At 51.0% G+C, this 18778-nt stretch overlaps 2 protein-coding genes across 3 annotated transcripts in view; both read left to right on the top strand.

Moving 5' to 3' along the window:
* PPARA (peroxisome proliferator activated receptor alpha) overlaps positions 1-15390 on the top strand; it is a 69042-nt gene extending 53652 nt beyond the window's left edge. For both annotated transcript variants that reach the window (XM_078449308.2, XM_078449309.1), the window contains exons 5-8: positions 787-925; positions 1947-2149; positions 9471-9918; positions 12819-15390. In XM_078449308.2, coding sequence (XP_078305434.1) covers positions 787-925; positions 1947-2149; positions 9471-9918; positions 12819-13066 — 1038 coding nt within the window. In that variant the 3' untranslated portion in view covers positions 13067-15390. The remainder of the gene's footprint in view (positions 1-786; positions 926-1946; positions 2150-9470; positions 9919-12818) is intronic.
* ATXN10 (ataxin 10) overlaps positions 1-18778 on the top strand; it is a 537342-nt gene that overhangs the window by 484321 nt on the left and 34243 nt on the right. The gene's annotated exons all lie outside the window — the stretch shown is intronic.

Genomic DNA, 18778 nt, shown 5'->3' on the forward strand with positions numbered 1-18778 from the left:
CCGGCCATCCCGCTGCACGGACCCAGACGACCAACTGAGTGAAGGCACCAGCCTCCCCTCCTGTTCCCCAAGAAATTGCTGTCCCCCCTCCTGCGGGCCCCCGGACCAGCCCCATCAGGAAGACGTAGGAAGGAGTGGGAAGCAGAGAGAACAAGAACCGAAGCAAATACACAGACTCCTTCACAAGCCTCCTGATCACGTGCCTGTGACAAAGCTGGTTGCAGGGTGGCCTCTTCTGCAGGGCCGCACCTACGTTCCTTTCGTTTCATTTTTTTTTTTTATGGGCTAAATAGTGACGTTTTCTCTTACTGGGGAGAGCTTAAGATGCTTCTGTAAAGCAAGACAACTGTTTGCAAACAGTTGGCTCCCTTTTATTGTGGTCGATGGGAATTGCTGTCTTGCAAGGAGTTAATACTCTCTTCTAAGATGCCTAGGAAGCGCTTAGTCCCCAGTAAGGGTGTGGGTGGGACAGGGAGGGGTGACGCTTGTCCGACCCGGGGCAGGGCCGAGTAGCCCTGGGAGACCTCGCTTGCGTCTCCCCAAACCAGGGGAGGACGTTCGGAAGCTGCTTTGCACTTTGCCACGTTTTGTCGTGTGGCATCTTAGGCGTAATGACATTTGCGATTCTCAGTTTGTCCCAATTATGTCAGACTTTTTAGAACCGTTCCACGAATTCTAGTTCGCTTGCAAAGGACAATAAATGAGCAACAAGGAGCACGAGTAAGGCAGTGACACCGACTTGGCCGCGGCCCACGGTCGCTGATCGACTGTGTCTCAACCCCTCAGGGCTTCTTCCGGAGGACGATCCGACTAAAGCTGGCGTACGACAAATGTGACCGTAGCTGCAAGATCCAGAAAAAGAATCGAAATAAGTGCCAGTACTGTCGTTTCCACAAGTGCCTTTCGGCTGGGATGTCCCATAACGGTAGGTAAGGTTGTCCAGCGTGCCCTCCCGGCCCGCGCCCCAGCTTTCCTCCCCCGTTGGGTCGCAGCGCACCGCGCTTTCCACGAATGCGCCGCAAAGACAGTTAGGACCCAGGTCGTGTTGCAACCAGAGTAGCCTAAGGAAGTAAGAGTCCCACGTGGCTGAGCTTGCGCAGCGTGCCTGCGATCCCCGTTAGAAACTCCACACGGTAAGACTGGGGTCTGAGATTGCCGCTGGGATGCCAGAATGGTCACAGCATCCGAATGAAGTGTGGGCCATTGTAGACACCTTCCCACGCTGAATTCCATTATTCGGAATCATGCCGCCAGTTTAGAACGTGCCAGTGAGGACGTGAAGGTATAACCAGTTCCCAGCAGTGGCATGTCTCCCTTCTGGAAAAAGAAAGAGGGTGCCGGACGAACTCGTTCTAGCGGTCACGTCCGTCTCCTTGAACTAAGGGTCAGTTTTGGACCTGACGACAGTAAACAACCCCCAGCCGGTCCTGTTGCTGAAATGAGTAAATGGTGTGGCCTTTTCTTTTCTTTTAATTTTTTTTTAACATTTATTTATTTTTGAGACAGAGAGCATGAACAGGGGAGGGTCAGAGAGAGAGGGAGACACAGAATCTGAAACAGGCTCCAGGCTCTGAGCTGTCAGCACAGAGCCCGACGCGGGGCTCGAACCCACGGACTGCGAGATCGTGACCTGAGCCGAAGTCGGACGCTTAACCGACTGAGCCACCCAGGCGCCCCGGTGTGGCCTTTTCTTTTCACCTTTTTTTTTTTTTTTTTTTTTTTTTTTTTTTTTTTTTTTTTTTAAGTCCAGGATTTATGAAGGTTGAGCTTTATCTTCCTTGCTCCAGAGGCAGAACCTTGGCCGATATGGAGGGTGGGTTTTCACTCGTGGACGAATCCTCGGCGCGAACTCTCTGCCCGGCGGTCGGTAGCTGTCACGGGCCGCCTTGCTCACTTCTGCTCGCTTCCTATTCCCGTTTCTCCCCCTCCCCCCCCCCCCCCCCCAGCAATTCGTTTTGGACGGATGCCAAGGTCTGAAAAAGCAAAACTGAAAGCGGAAATTCTCACATGTGAACACGACCCAGAAGATGCTGAAACGGCGGATCTGAAATCCCTCGCCAAGAGAATTTACGAGGCCTACCTCAAGAACTTCAACATGAACAAGGTCAAGGCCCGGGTCATCCTGGCGGGGAAAGCCAACAACAACCCGGTAGGTGTCCCCGCGGCTGTTTGCCATCCAGCCTGAAGTGTCCCCCTGGCGACCCGTCAGCTAGAGTCCCAAGGAGGGGCTGAGGAAACAGGTGTTACATGTTGGGAGAGTGGTGTTTACCCCCAAGGCAAACGAGAGGCCACGGATAGAGGCGTCCAGAGACTAAGAGGCAGCTTAACAGCAACTCCTGGGTTTGCTGCGCCTCAGAGCTCCTGGCAACCAAGTTATTACAATGACTGCGTGATTAATACACACACACACACACAAATCTGGTTAATAGCTTAGGGGCATTTCTTAAGTGCATTAAAAAAAAAAATCTCTATTTTATGCCAGAAAATGGAAGCATTTTCTTTTCATTCAACCTGTGTTCTTTTTATTATTTTTATTTATTCATTTATTTTGAGAGACAGAGAGAATCCCAAGCAGGATGCGTACTGTCCGTGCAGAGCCTGATGCGGGGCTCGAGCTCACAGATCATGAGATCATGAACTGAACTGATATCGAGAGTCAGATGCTTAACTTCCTAAGCCACCCAGGTGTCCCCCAACATGCGTTCTTACTTATCCTTCCCCTAAAACTCCTCCCTCTTTTCCCATCACCCCTCCCCTCCCCCCCTCCAAGGCCTCCTCCTGTTTCTTCATTGAAAAGGCAAGGATATCTCTGGGCTTAGAAAGGGCTATTCGTTTACGGAAATTTTATTGTCTTCTCTGGACCTTTTCCGCAGCACTGAGCGGGTGTCTGGGGATCCTCCTTCACTCTGCCTCCTGCAACCCCCCACCCCATGGTCAGCTCAGCCTCCGTCTCCATTACAGAACTAATCCCAGGGCCTCTTCAAAGAGGGGCTGGCCCACGGTTGGCTGATGAAGATATTTTGCCTTTTTCCTACATGCATGGTGAAACAGGTTTAATTTGTGCTAATGAGTAGCTAGCTGAAAGCAATCCTGATTGGGAATTACAAGCTGGAATTTTTAGTCACAGGAAAATGAAGTATTTCACAAGCCACTTACTTTCATGAACAAACCAACCTTCTCTTTGACGGAGTCTTTAATTCTTCAGTGAAATTCTCCCATTAAATAGGCTGAGACATTGCAGAACAGCTCAGGCAAACTCTATTAAATTGGCAAAGCCACACCCATGCTGGGAGGCCCCAGAGGCTTTTATAAATGAGACCCTTTCTGGATCACAAGGGTGAGAATAAAATAAGTTTTTAATTTTGAATTTCCCTCTTGGAAATGATTAGAATAACCCTGTATTAGAGTCACCAGCAATTCTGATCTCTTTGAGATCTTCTCTTGCTCGCTTGGGTTTTTAGAATTTAAAGGGAACTTAAAAGTCCTCTTTACTCTTAACCAAACACTGTTCTTTAATATTAATTTCATTCCCACGGAGTGTCTTTCCGAGATCCTTCCCACCAAGATCCACACGCCCTTGGAAGGAGCCCCCTCGGCCCGAGCTGATGCCATCTGGGCATTTCCTCTCTGGGAGGAATCTATTTTCATCTTAAGGAAATAAATAACAGACTTGAAGTCTGGGCTGGGGCTTCACCGTACAGGAGAAAGGGAATTCAGCAAACTGCTCGCGGGGGGGGGGGGGGGGGCGCGTGCCTGCCCCTGCCCCCCACCTCCAAACCAGAGTGCAAGGTCACCGGTCTGAAAGGCAGCGTGCAGGTGTCTGCTGCTCATGGCCGGTGATCCTGTGATCGCGGTGTCTGCACAGGGCCGGACTGCTTCACCCAAGGCCCTCTGCCTTGGCCCTTCCCCGTCCCCCTCCTCCCCACCAGCCCAATGGGGCACTTCCTGGGACTGAGAGCCCCCAGTGCAGGACACAGCCTCTACAAAGACCCATAGCTGACCCGGAACCAGTTAGGAGGCTGGGTGGGCCGGGAGGGGGATGCTGTGGGAGGGGAAGGAGGAGGGGTGCAGAGAGGGTCTTGAGAGGAAGAAGGGGGCTGCACGAAGGATGGAGATTCCATGGCTTTGGGGAAAGATCCGCAGGGGGGTGACGGCAGGAATAGCGAATGTTTCCGTCCGCACAAGGGCTGGTTTGAGCCCCTGAGATCTCCGAACCTCGAGGCCAGAAAACGAGCAGGGTCCTCAGTTACCTAGTCCTCGCTTGTCAGGTCCCTTGCTGCCCCCTGATATGCGGGTGCCAGGAACAAGCTGAGGTGCAGAGGCAACATCGGTGCCATCCGAACTTGGCTTCCAAAAGAAGTGCTCTTCAACAGTGTCCTAAAAAGTCCGTGTGTTGATGTGTGAGGTGTTAAGAATGTCACAAGGAGACGTTCCAGGAGGCCACTTGCAATGAGATGGCGAGGAGCGCTGAAGTCTGGGCTTTCTGTGCTGTGTCCCCTCCCAAGGGCGCCCTCCGCATGCGGGCCGCTCCCAAGTGCTCAGGCCCCAGCTCTGCACATGTGCACACACCCGTCCTCACTCCAGCTCACTTCTGGCTTCAGAGGCCTTACAGCCCTGAAGAGACAGAGGGTGAGTGGGGGAGGGGCAGAGAGAGAGGGAGACACAGGATCCGAAGCAGGTTCCAGGCTCCGAGTTGTCACCACAGAGCCTGACACGGGGCTCGAACCCACCAGCTGTGGTCAGGTCAGATTGTGACCTGAGCCGAAGTCCGATGCTTAACGCTTAACCGACTGAGTCACCCAGGCCTGGCTACAAGTTTCTTAATTCAGATGTTCCTCTCAAAGATTCCCGTGTGGCCCACAATTGTCAGGGATTATATTTAGAGTCTTTGAATGTCACCAGTTATGGAAAATCTTTGTCCTCTGGGAACATAATTTTTAGACAAAATCATGAGTCAGTAGCAGCCAGCCTGAATGCAAACTGGGATTATAGTAACAGAGGTGTCTTGTCTGAGAAGACTAAATGAAGCAAGGGGATGAATTTTTGACCTGCGGCTGGGAATGGATTCTAACACTTGTTGTTTAATTTTTTTGAATGTTTATTTAATTTTGAGAGAGACAGAGCGTGAGCGGGGGAGGGGCAGACAGAGAGAGAGAGACACAGGATCTGAAGCAGGCTCCAGGCTCCGGGCTGTCAGCACAGAGCCGGACGCGGAGCTCAAACTCACAGACCGTGAAATCACGACCTGAGCCAAAGTCGGACGCTTAACCGACTGAGCCACCCAGGCGCCCCAGTTTTTTTTTTTTTTTTTTAATGTTTATGTAGTTTTGAGAGAGAGCATGAGCCCGGGAGGGGCAGAGAGAAGCGGACAGAGGATCCAAAGCAGGCTCTGCACTGACAGGAGCGAGCTCGATGTGGAGCTTGAACTCACCAACCGTGAGATCGAGACCCGAGCCGAAGTCAGACGCTTAACCGACTGAGCCACCCAGGCGCCCCTTTTCGCAATGTTCCTGATTCTTCGGGACAAGGGGCCTCCTGGTGTCATCCTGAAATGGCATCACCTCTTTAGGGGATGTTGCTTTAAGATTGAAAAACATACTTTTTATACTGTTTACTAGAAATGTGTAGTAAAACCTAACTGAAGCTTACTAAATGGTTTCATCCAAAGCAATTACACCAATAATTCACAAGTAAGTTTTTCCTAAAAGCTGGTGCTGCCTGACTTTCCATAGAAAGTGCTGTTTAAATGTATTTAAAGACGAGTTCTTGGGGCGCCTGGGTGGCTCAGTCGGTGGAGCCCCCGACTTGAGCTCAATGATCTCGCGGCTTGTGGGTTCGAGCCCCGCGTCGGGCTCCGTGCTGACATCTCAGAGCCTGGAGCCTGCTTCGGATTCTGTGTCTCCCTCTCTCTCTCTGCCCTCCCCTGTTTTCACTCTCTCTCTCTCTCTCTCAGAAATAAACATTAAAAAAAAAATTTTTTTTAAGTAAGTAAAGATCAGTTCTTGTCAGTAACATCATCAACACACACGATACCAATCAGGTTTGCACATGAGTGATAGATGTCAGTTAGGAGAACCTTCTGGTCTCAGTGGGGAGTGACTTGGGGGGGAAATTGGGCAGGTTTCTGCCTCACGCTATTTAAACTCATCACAGCCTGCTTTATTTATTTGAAATGACCACCCGTGATGGCAGATACATTCATATTCTAACTTAAGTATAAAAGGCGCATTCCACAGTTCTATATAAGCAGCGTGGCTTTTTTTAGATGGTCCTATCAACTGTGTTTATCAAGTGTGTTAGCATACATAATTTCTCTTTAATAAACATTGGTTTCTTAATATGAGCACCTGTTTTGAATTCAAATGGTTCCTAATTCTGTTAGTGAGGCCCTGCCTCCTTAAAATCCAAGTGATGATTTTATAAAAATGAAATGAAATATTTCTGCCAGTTATACCCCCATTTATGAGAGTATGTTTCACATAAAACCAGTCCCGGACGGGTTTCGGGGGCGTGTATCCCATTTCAGAAGGCCCCGTGCCTGGAAGGGCCCCACGCTGGGATGTAATGTTCTGTTGCTGTCTTGAAATTCTTCATCATTTTTTAACAAGGGGCCCCACGTTTTCATTTTGCCCTGAGGCCCGCCAATTCTGTAGCCGGTCCTGCGAGATGCGCCATCAAAAAAGAAACCCGTGTTCTGTGGTCACGTACTTTGGGAGCTACTGCCTGTCCCTGCTCTCGAAGCTTCACTGCACACACCTGTTGCGATAGAGACTCTATAAGGTCCTAACTTCCTTTAACTCAGCGTTTCCCAAATTTCTCTGGCCACACAACTTTGTTTTAAGACCTTTATTTCTGCCATGGGTACTTTTTTTTTGTATGTTTATTTTTGAGAGAGAGTGCAAGTGGGGGAGGGCCAGAGAGAGAGGGAGACACAGAATCGGAAGCAGGCTCCGGGCTCCGAGCTGTCGGCACAGAGCCCGACGCGGGGCTTGAACTCACGAGCTGTGAGATCATGACCTGAGCCGAAATTAAGTCAGACTATTAACCCACTGAGCCACCCAGGCTCCCCGCTGTTGTACTTCTAAAAAGCCAGTGATGTAACCAAGGTGGCCTACTAGTATATTTTCTGGAACTGAGGGGAAAGCCGTGTACCCTTTTATTTATTTTAAACGTTGATTTCTTTCTGACCGAGACAGAGTACAAGCAGGGGAGGGGCAGAGCGAGAGGGAGGCACAGGATCGGAAGCAGGCTCCAGGCTCCGAGCTGTCAGCACAGAGCCCGACGCGGGACTCGAACCCACGAACCGCGAGATCGTGACCTGAGCCGAAGCCGGACACTTAACTGACTGAGCCACCCAGGCGCCCCCCATGAACTCTTTTAAAAGCATGTCTCCAGTCCATCCTAGAATGTTAATTCCTTAAATCTGAGCAATCTCCCATGAAGCAGAACTGCCCCCAAACTTCCTCAAAACAATGATAATCTGGCTTTTATGATCTTTGGAGAGCAACAGTTTTAGTCTTCCTTAATCAAACTGGAGATACTCGGAAATTTTGGCTCTGACTTTTGTATTTCGAATGTTTTCGCTCATTCACAGGGAATTTTTAGAGTATGCTCTTCAGACGTAGAATCAAATTATATTTTCGTCCAACGCTGTATTGCAAACTCTGATTTTGTTTAAACATTTCAGAAATGGGGCACCTGGGGGTGGCTCAGTCGGTTGAGCGTCTGACTTTGGCTTGAGTCATGGATCTTGCAATTCGTGAGTTCAAGCCCCATATCGGGCTCGCTGCTGTCAGCACGGAGCGCGCTTCAGATCCTCTGTCCCTCTCTCTCTCCGCCACTCCCCTGCTTGTGCTCTCTCAAAAATAAATAAAACATTTTTAAAAGTTTTTTCAGAAACGCTCCCGTGTATCGTTCCGATACTCTGCCTTGCTTCTGGGACAAATAGCACCCCACAGGCGCCCTGAAGGCGGTTTGGCACTGTGGTTTCTCCAGATGCTCTTGGGGGCCCAGAAATAGGGAACACATCATGCCAAGGGTCCAGATGCAATGTCAGTGACGTGTTTTGCCCATTGGCAGAGTGAGTCTTAAAATCATGAGCGGCTTATGCGTTCTACATTGAAATATCCCAGGAGGAATTGAAAATAATGCTTCGGCCCGCCTCATTACTGATATGTAGAACACATTATAAATCACAGAGGTCGCGTAGAAGCTGCCATTTCTTCTGCTCTGCGCACAGATCTGGTGTACGTTTTGGCCAGCAGCACAAAACGTATGTGCATCCGTTCTCTTGTGCCCCACCAGATTATAATCCCTTCTGGGCATGCTGGCTTCAAGTAATATGGCCAACCGTCTCTTCTTCCCCCCTCAGAAAATGGCACAACCAGTGGGCTCCGATGCAAATGGTATGGCAACATACCGTGGGGGTTTGGCACTTGTTCTAGAACGGAGCACTAAAGTGCCGATTTCAGTCTGATGCACAGGGAAATGAGGGTTCTTGGAGACTTTTCCCAGTCTATCCCCAAAGAGCAAGGACTTAACAACGCTTGTTTGCTTATTGCTATGCAAACTCTGCCAACTTTCTGAGTTCTGTATATCACGTGTCAAGTTTATTCCCTTAGCCGTGTTAGATAGCGACGGAGGTCTCCAAAGTTCGTAAAATGGTAAAATTAAGAACTATTATGGGATGGGCGAAATGGGTGCAGGTGATTGAGAGGCACATGTGTTTCATTATAAAATAAAGAAGCCAGGGGGATGAAAAGTACAGCACAGGGACTCGAGTCAGTAATATTGCAGTAACGTCTGGCAACGAGGCTCGTCGTGGTGAACACGGCATCACGTGTACACCTGTCGAACCACCATGTTGCGCACCTGAAACCAGTGTGACATGGTGTGTCAATTGTACTTCCGTGATAAAAATTCAAAAGCTATTGAAGTTTAGGAGCTCAGAGAATATTACAAAATGTTGGGGCGCCTGGGTGGCTCAGTCGATTGGGCGTCCGACTTCGGCTCAGGTCACGATCTCGCGGCCCGTGAGTTCGAGCCCCGCGTCGGGCTCGGTGCTGACAGCTCGGAGCCTGGAGCTGCTTCAGATTCTGTGTCTCCCTCTCTCTCTGACCCTCCCCCGTTCATGCTCTCTCTCTGTCTCAAAAATAAACATTAAAAAAAATTTTTTTTAATAAAATATTAAAAGTGCTTTGCGAACATTCTGTCGTTAGCTTTCCTGCCCAAATCAGACCTTTGTCGTCTTAGCCATGAAATCTCCACCCAGCGTCAGGAAGTGATTATTATCTTACTGACGTACATCATTAGTTCTCTATGTGTGTCTTCACGTCCCCGATTAGTTTTGAGGTTAAGGATGAAGACTGCCCCATGGGTGATTTGGAGACCGTGGCTGTTCATCAATTCACTGATGGTGAAGAGGACTGCCTGTCACCAGTTAATTGACCTTTTCCGGCGTTTCTTCGCAGCCCTTTGTCATACATGACATGGAGACACTGTGCATGGCCGAGAAGACTCTGGTGGCCAAGTTGGTGGCCAACGGCATCCAGAACAAGGAAGCAGAAGTCCGCATCTTCCACTGCTGCCAGTGCACGTCCGTGGAGACGGTCACGGAGCTCACGGAGTTCGCCAAGTCCATCCCTGGCTTTGCAAACTTGGACTTGAACGACCAAGTCACTTTGCTGAAATATGGAGTTTATGAGGCCATATTTGCGATGCTGTCTTCTGTGATGAATAAAGACGGGATGCTGGTAGCATATGGAAATGGTTTTATAACTCGTGAATTCCTAAAGAGCCTAAGGAAACCATTTTGTGATATCATGGAACCTAAGTTTGACTTTGCGATGAAGTTCAACGCGTTGGAACTGGACGACAGTGATATTTCCCTTTTCGTGGCTGCTATAATTTGCTGTGGAGGTAAGTCCAGTTGACTTAACCTGGTGCCATGTCACCTGCAGCCTCCCGATCTGAGGAACAGCCGTAAATGTGGTACGTGCGGGAGTCGGGCACTTGGAGCGTGTGCTGGCGGGTGGGAGGGCATCTGAGCCCCTGCATCGCCCCTGACAAGAATTAAGTGAGAATTACATCCTATCGTGTCATATTACAGCATACGTTAACATATGCAAATAAGTAGGGGCGCCCGGGGAGGGGGGGGGGCTCAGTCGGTTGAGCGTCCGACTTCAGCTCAGGTCATGATCTCGCGGTTCGTGGGGTTGAGCCCCGCATCGGGCTCTGTGCTGATGGCTCAGAGCCTGGAGCCTGCTTTAGATTCTGTGTCTCCCTCTCTCTGCCCTTCTCCCATTCACTTGCTCTCTCTCTCTCTCTCTCTCTCTCAAAAATAAATAAACATCAAAAAAAATTTTTTTAATTAAAAAAATACACAAATACCTATTTGTACATTATATAAACGTGTCCTATTCATAATTATAATGCTATATACATAAGTCTATTTCTAATTATAATCATATCAAATATATATTAGGTATAATGGCAATATAATTTGATCTAACGTGTCTCATATCTAATACATCTTAGAATTATGTTATACTATATGGTGTATATTACTCTTATATGATTCTATTATTATAGGATTATGTCCATATTACAAACAGTATTGTATAGAGTGCCATATAGATGTTACACAGTTTTGCTCACTGTTGGTATATTTATCCTGTTTCATAGTGAAAATCATTAGTAGCTAACTGGCAGATTGCAGTTTGCTTTGCCAAGGACATGGGTCCCACGGAAGGGAATCTGGGCTTTCGCCAGCTCTGCAGCTCCCAGAATCTTGGCTCCCTGTCATGTTCCTTTAAATAACCCTGTCCTGGTATAAGAAGGTCCTCCCTGCACTGTAAACTCGGCTGACCTTACCCAGCCTTGGGGGAGACCGAGGGGGCGACCGCCCCCTCACGCTGCCACAAGCCCTTCCATCCCCCCGGGTGCGCTCGCACGCAGGGTTGAGGCTGGCCACGACCACCCAGACTCCGGCAGCCCCGCGAGGCCTGCCCCTGTTCCCATCCGTCTGCACACGGTCAGGTGGAGGGAGTCCTCGCGCTCTGGCGAAACGAGTAAAGTTGCAAAACGGTTGTACGTCATCTACCGCCATCCTTGGGGTGCTCGAGATGGAGTGCTCTGGAGAGAAGCAATGCACAACTATTTATATGTAGGGTGACCACAGTGCTCCAAAGGAAATTACAATCCTAGATCAAGCCTAAATATACAGAAAAGTGGTGAGGTATCCATTAAACCTATATGATACATTAAACCTTTGTTTTTTAAAATCTGTCTAAAAAGTTAATAATTATAGGGGCTCCTGGGTGGCTTAGTCAGTTGAGCGTCCGACTTCGGCTCAGGTCATGATCTCACGGCCTGTGAGTTCGGGCCCCACGTCGGGCTCTGAGCTGACAGCTCAGAGCCTGGAGCCTGCTTCGGATCCTGTGTCTCCCTCTCTCTCTGCCCCTAACCCACTCGCATCCTGTCTCTGTGTCTCTCAAAAAAAAATAAATAAACATTAAAAAAAAATAAAAAATAAAGTTAATAATCATATTTGTGTTGCAACCAAAAAAATAAAAACACCCACATCCTTAGCAACCCTTTAAAAAATCCTAGCTAAGGAGCAGGGCTTTCAAGGGAGCACTGCCTGTGGGGACAGCGGTGGGGGCGGGGTACTTTCTGGAGCAAAGGCAGGACACGTGGTCTCAGACCGGCCCAGGAAGTCTGGTGCTGAGGTTGCACTACCCCAGGGAAGGCACCCGCTGTGAGTGTTGACCCTTCCCGCGCAGATCTCAGATCTCGCCTCTGGCTTTGGGCAGCATCGTGTCCAGCTGGCATCTGCCCTCCTACTCACATCTCACTCTACTTCCTATTTGGCTGAATCATGTCGGAAGACTCCTGTCTATATTGCAAAACCCCCTCTGAAACAATCACCACTCCTGAAATAGTGGCGGAAAACCTGAAAGCGAATATCTAGTTTTCACTCAGGAAGAATTTCATTTCATCTTATGCAGCATTGGTTGGTTCCATCATCATCAGAATGTATAGTTCTCCTAATGTTCTGGGGTTCTTCTCCTGACCGGTGGTGATCAGGTAAATGCATAAGGAAAGGGCCACGCTCTGAGGGAGCTGGTCGAGTTAAGGCCGTATAAATATTTAGGGCCAAGTATCTGTCCTGTGTGCCCCTACTAGGCCCAGTAACGTTGTCTTCCTGCTGAGTCATTATCGAAAGGCAGGCAGAAGAAAGAAGGGTCAGGGATGCCTGGGTGGCTCAGTAGGTTAACCATCTGACTCCGGCTCAGGTCATGATCTTATAGTCCATGAGTTCGAGCCCTGCATCAGGCTCTGTGCTAACAGCTGGAGCCTGGGGCCTGTTTTGGATTCTGTGTCTCCCCCTCTCTCTGTGCCCCTCCCCTGCTCACACACTCGCTCTCTCTCTCTCTCTCTCAAAAATAAATAAACATTACAAAAATTAAAAAAAAAAAGAAAGAAAGGTCATACAAGGGGCGCCTGGGCGGCTCAGTCGGTTGAGCCTCCGACTTTGGCTCAGGTCATGATCTCACAGCTCGTGAGTTTCAGCCCCACGTCGGGCTCTGTGCTGACAGCTCGGGAGCCTGGAGCCTGCTTCGGATTCTGTGTCTCCTTCTCTCTCTCTGCCCCTCCCCCGCTTGTGCTCTGTCTCTCAAAAATGAATAAATGTAAAAAAAAAAAAAATTTAGAAAGGTCACAGAAAATAAGGAGGTTTGCTTTCCCACACTGATAAATAGCTACAAGGCGCTAATGCTGTAACGATCCCAACCACCTCTTCTCTCTTTCGAGGATAGATCGGCCGGGCCTTCTCAACGTGGGACACATTGAAAAAATGCAGGAGGGCATCGTGCACGTGCTCAAACTTCACCTGCAGAGCAACCACCCAGACAACATCTTCCTCTTCCCAAAGCTCCTGCAAAAAATGGCAGACCTCCGGCAGCTGGTCACCGAGCACGCGCAGCTCGTGCAGGTCATCAAGAAGACCGAGTCTGATGCCGCCCTGCACCCGCTGCTGCAGGAAATCTACCGGGACATGTACTGACGGCTGCGACGCGAACGGCGAAGCGCGCGGCTCTCCGGGGGTCTTTCCGAGGCGACAGCCCTACCGTGTGAGAAGTGGGAGCCATGCCCACTTTGCACAAATTCCACCGTTCTCACCTTAGCGAACGGGACGAAAGCTCTAGGTAACCGGAACCCTAGTCCGCGTTTCTCTCTCTCTCTCTCCTTTTCTTTTACACCAGGACTTCTCAGAGCGTGCCAAGTACTGAAAAGCTGGTGGGAAGCAGCTAAGATGCGGTTCTTGGCAAGTCGAGGGGAGTGACGCGCAGAGGCCTGATCTTGACTCACCCGGTGTTAATCAATGCAGATTTCTTCACGTCGCGTTAGCAATTTACCGTCCGATTAACTGGTGACCTCGACAGACGTGGTCGGCCTCCTCTTTTCCCCACCTTTTGACTGTTGTGCGCCTGTATCGTTCTGAAAACTAATCGGCACTTTTTAACTTTTATGATCCTGTAAATCTAGAGGAACCCAAAGGTTAGGTATGTAAAAAGCGGTAAAATATTTATTGGGAAGGTGTTAATTCTGTGTCCCGCATTTGAGGAAAGACAGCGTGCTGGTTTTGAATCAGAGGATTCAAAGTTTCCGAGACTTGCCTGATAAGCCATCGGGATGCAGCGGTCGGTTGCTTTTCGCTGTCTTTGTGGTCGTAGCCGGTGCGCAGCAAAGGCCCGTTTCCCGGTTTGTGTGGAAGATCCCGGGAAGCCACGTCCCAAGACCGCCCCTGGGCCTGACGGCCTGCCCATTTCGAGCTGGCGTCTGCGGGCAGCAGGAGCAAGACAAACAGAAAGTATGTCGGGCTCTCTGTTCCTCTGACCTCTGTTTCCAAACCTGAACCGACCGAGTCAGGTTGTCTGGGGGCCACGAAAGTGTTTTCAGGAGCAAACTGACAAACGGTCTGTCGATGTTCCTCTGAGCCCTGTGTGTCAAGGCAGCTCCTTGGTCTTTTCCTGTGTCACTTTCTCAAATGGGCAGCTTTATTTTTTTAACCCTTGGTGAGAGCAGCTGCTCCCGAGAGTGGAGAAAACGAGGCAGACACGGGCCAGGGCAGGGGGGGTGGGGGGCACCTGGAGAGTGAGGGGGGCAGGCACAGAGTCCTTCACATGGTAGCTTTCCCAACACCTAAAATACTTATTTCAGCCTTAAAGGTCATTTCTCAACCTCGGTCTGGTTAGGAAAGCAGTGCTGATCGTGGTTTTTGTCTAGAACATATGGACCCGGAAAGACTCTCTCTTTCTGTCCACCATGGAAGGTGAGCGTCCCATGGGAGGGTGTGCGGCAGTCCCCGCCCTCCAAGCCAGGCCGGGCTCAGCCTGCCAGGGCTGAGGCTTCCTGTGGGGGGGGCGGGGACACCGGCCACCTCTCCTCCCAGCAGCAATTAGGACCTGGTTGTGCCCTCAGTGCCCCTCCCCCTCTGTCTTTAGAAAATGTGGCTCTAGCAGGTCGATGCTATTTGCTGTTGGAAGAATGATCAGGATTGAAATGGATCAAGTTCCCAAGATCGGCACCCTGGGAATGCAGCCACAGAGAGGGCAGCTGAGGTTTCAGCCGGAAAAGGCAAACGCTACAACGGGTACATCCTTTTCAGAATTAAACGTGAGTGGTACTTTTCACGTTTCATTTTGTGGAAAGATCCAATTAAAGGATCTGTTGGAAGCGAGTAAAAGTATTTCCACATATGGATGACACCAGTCAAGAGGTCATCCGAAATCAGAAGGGAGCTCAGCTTTGAGTCAGAGGCGCGTCCGCGTCCTGCCCTAGGACGGGGCTCCCTGGATCTGTGGGGCCGAAGGGCCGTGGCTTGTCCACAGGTTCAGGGACAGAGGCTACTTTCCGATGCCAGGTCCTTGCTGCCTCTGTTGACCACTGGCCTCTCTCCTGCGGTGCCCCAGATAGACGCTGTTCGCAGACGTGGCCTCGGAAAGTGACCCTCGAGACCCAGGCTTTCAGAAGAGTCGCTCACACCATCTCTGTTTTCATGAAACTTATTTTTGAAAACTCCTTATTTCATGCATCCTGTGGCGACAGGCTGACAAAGCCACAGGTCCTGTGTTCCTAGCGTTGGTGAGCATTTGGCACTCTCGGGGCCCAGCTAGGCTCCCCGCCACGTTCCCGGTGAAGCCACAAAGGAGGCCACGGAGACCTCAGCTCGAAAGCCACTTGAACTCGTTCACATTTATCACACATTCGTTTTAAATAATAGTCACTAATCGCCACTCGATATTTTGGGTCTCCTATTGAAAAGTTTCTCAGACCACTGGTAGTCAGATGGACGAACTGTTCACCAGTTCAAAATACTGTTGCATTTCCAGTGCCTGCTGGGTTTCAGCTGACGTCGGCGTGAAGTTCAGTAGATGGGACGCAACAGGTTCAAGAAGCCTCAAGCCAGAGCCCGGAGCCCTTCCTCTCCTGGTGGACTGGCCCACGGGGCGGCTCCCCTCTTCACCAAGCCACAAATGCCAAACGCCCGGGAGACCACGGGATTACGAACGGCCTTTGCAGGACTGACGAGGATGACTCCTGAGCCCGGGAGCCAGCCGGACCTCTCCACCCGATTCCCCCAGCGTCCCTCGTCTTCTGCCTCCTGGGCAGGTCCGGCCGGGCGTCCCGCACGCCGAATTCTGCCCCCGCCACCCTGAGGGCTGCACGCGCCCGCGGCCGTTTCGGCGAGGCCCGGCATCATCACAGCCAGGGTGCTGGCCACTGCATCAGCACGCGGGGCAATCGCCGGAGTGCCAGAGAGCTGCTCCGTCCTTCCCGCCTGGCTCGAGTTTCCCTGCAGCCTTCCTCAGACTCTTGGACGAGACGCATCGAGAGCATCTTCCTAAAGAGTACGTATACGTCTACACGAGTAAGAACGTGAAGTCCGGGAGAAGAAACGTGGTGCCCAGGGCGTTCCAGGATGCCCGCGAGAGCTGTCCCTGTGGCCAAGGGATTCTTTTCGTTTTCAAAGCGAGAACGTTTCTTTCCGGGTTTTGGATGCGTTTCTCACTCTGGGCCGTCCAGAACTCTAAGGAAACGAGCAGCCTCGAGGGTCATGTGGCGGTCCCCGAGACCGGGCAGCACCCCATGATCCGAGCAGAAGCTCGAGGCACGAGTACAATCCTTGGTTTGATGTCTGACGACAAGTAAACTGTCCCTTCGGCCACTACTGTTTCCCCAAATCCACAGCGTAGCAGCTACCTCAATGAGCTACATCAAAAGGCACTGTTAAAATTAAGGTGCACAAAACGCGGGGGGTCCTTCTGGAGCATCTGGAGTCAGGCTCACCTTTCTTTGCTTGACTGCGCACAGAGAGATGGAAGGTTATAGCTTTCTGAAGGCACTCTTGTTGTTTAAAGGGAGCCTCGGAGATACACATGTGCAGAAGTTGCTGCCCCGTTTAGCGGGACAGAGTTGGAGCATAACCCGGCTCTGGGAGACACGACAAAGGTCACCGCCTGCACTGACCCGCCCCCGCCGAGGGCCTCCCCTCCGCCTGAGCCTGCTGGCTGCCTAAGCCGGCCAGACGAGGGTGGGAGGAGGTGCCTCCGAGCAAACCTAGCTGGGCCGTGACTTTCCAAGGGCTCACCGCTAGTAGGCGCACCTGTGACCCTGTGCTGACTCTGGGCCTTCCCTGCCTCTCGCTCCCTTCTTCAAACCACGGTGGCACCAAGCACATTTGATACTTAGCCACTGGATACATGATGGTTTCCTCGTGTTGACCCAGTGGCCACACCTGTCTTTGCAACGTCTTACGAACTTGTGTTCAAATAGGGGGTGCCACAGTTTCAACCAAGTCCGCTGCTCTCAAGACCGACTGGGCCACTAGCCTGGCCCTACGCGGGGCGCTTCCGGGGAAGCAGGGAAAGCCAGCCACCTTCAAAGTGCCTCTTCCCCGTGTGACCTTTCCAAGCTCGGGTCCCACTAGGAAAACATGTCCAGCGCTCATGGCCCACCACCTACGGCATGGACCTTTACCGCCCTCAAAGCAGGCTCCTGCAGCCTCCAGCTCCCAGCCTCTTGAGGGGCTCAGTGGAGATCATCCCAGGTTCAAGTGGAAACATCTGGGCTCGGGGTGAGGGCCGCCTGGCCTTGTGCGTCTTTGGCCTCGGGTGTAGCAAGCACGCTCCCCCTCCTGCCGGCCACTTCCAACAGGCAGGGTGGCCTGACCCCGTCCTCCCCTGCAGGTGTTCCTGGAGGGGTCACCTGCTTAACGCCTTTAAGTTCATGGCAGTGATGTCAATTCAGGATGGCAGGGACATTCGACTGTCCGTGCACGTCACAGACTGAGATCGGTGCCACCAACTGAGGGCTATTAAGAAGCGTCCGAGGAATTTTTTTCCACGTAGCCAGTCTTCACCGCACTGGCACTGCCCGGCACTCGGCAGCCCCAAAGCCAGGCTCTCTGTATTTGTTCTCCTTTTTTAAAAGTGGCCCGGCTTCTCCTAACTCTTGGTCCAAGCTGATTTATGGGGTTCCCCTGCCATTTTTTTTTTAAATGTCTTTTATTTATTTTGAGAGAGAGAAAGTGTGCAAGCAGGGGAGGGGCAGAGAGGGAGGGAGAGACAAAGAATCCCAAGCAGGCCCCATGTCAGCTCAGAGCCCGATGCTGGGCTCGAACTGATGAACTGTGAGATCTCGACCTGAGCCGAAATCAAAAGCCAGACGCTTAATCAACTGAGCCACCCAGGCGCCCCTCCACTGCCACTTTAATAGGATTCAGGAAAATGGTCATCGACCCCCAGCCTGCCAAACACAACAGAGTAAGAATTAAAGCAGTGAATTTGGTCAGACTCGGGATATGGGAGGTCCATTGCCTCACTGCATTTCTCTGGAAACCACAAGGCAAACCAGAATGCGTTACTGAAAGTTTTATAAGAGGGGGAAAAAAAAAAAGACAATCTTCATGCTTTAGTTTGAAGAATTACATAATTCTTTCCATTGTGCTGTTTTCGTGGAATGCGGCAGGGTGTCTTAAGCTTCAGTTTGGTGGGGTGGGTTGAGGCTCGTAAAAAAGCTGTGGCTGTGGCCCGCGTGTCAGGACAACGGGCGAGAGGCTGCCGGCCGGGGTTACTTGCACGGCCCTCGGCCAGCTGGGGCCCTGGGGCGGTCTTCTCACCTCTAGAGCGGGGCTCCCAGCAGACCACTTGCCTCTCCACATTTCAGTCTGAACCAGGAGAAGTGCAACCGTTTCCCACCCACCTCAGGAAAGGGGGGACCATACCCTGTGGCCCAGCTGACATACAAACAGCCACGCCCTGTCGGAACTCTGCAGAAGAGCACAGGCCAAGCTGCATCCACGTTCCGTGTCTCACCTTGACTGGAGCGACCGAAAACATCAAGGACCCCGGTGGCCCTGTAGCTGTTAAATGCGTCATTTGCAAAAGCAAGCAAACAAACAAACAAAAAACAAAGAAACAATTTTTTTTTTTTTTTTTTACATCAGAGATCATATTAAGACCTGGGTCAGATTTTTCCATTTAAAATGTTTGCTAGTGTAGGTCAAGTGTGAAAGGCTTCCCCACGTGCTTCTCCAGAGAAGGGAATGTACCAGCCTCCTCCTCCTCCCTCACCCTTCTCTCACCCAACAACCAAACTTCATTTAACACGATCAGCTGCAGTATCGCGCCAACCAGGGCAGGGACACGCCCTCCACCCTGAGCCCTGCCTCCGAGGGCACGAGGGGAGCCCCAAAGTGGGGGCATGCGGGCCA

Source organism: Panthera onca, chromosome B4 (genome assembly GCF_046562875.1).
Source record: "Panthera onca isolate mPanOnc1 chromosome B4, mPanOnc1 haplotype 2, whole genome shotgun sequence".
Taxonomy (NCBI): Eukaryota; Metazoa; Chordata; class Mammalia; order Carnivora; family Felidae; genus Panthera; species Panthera onca.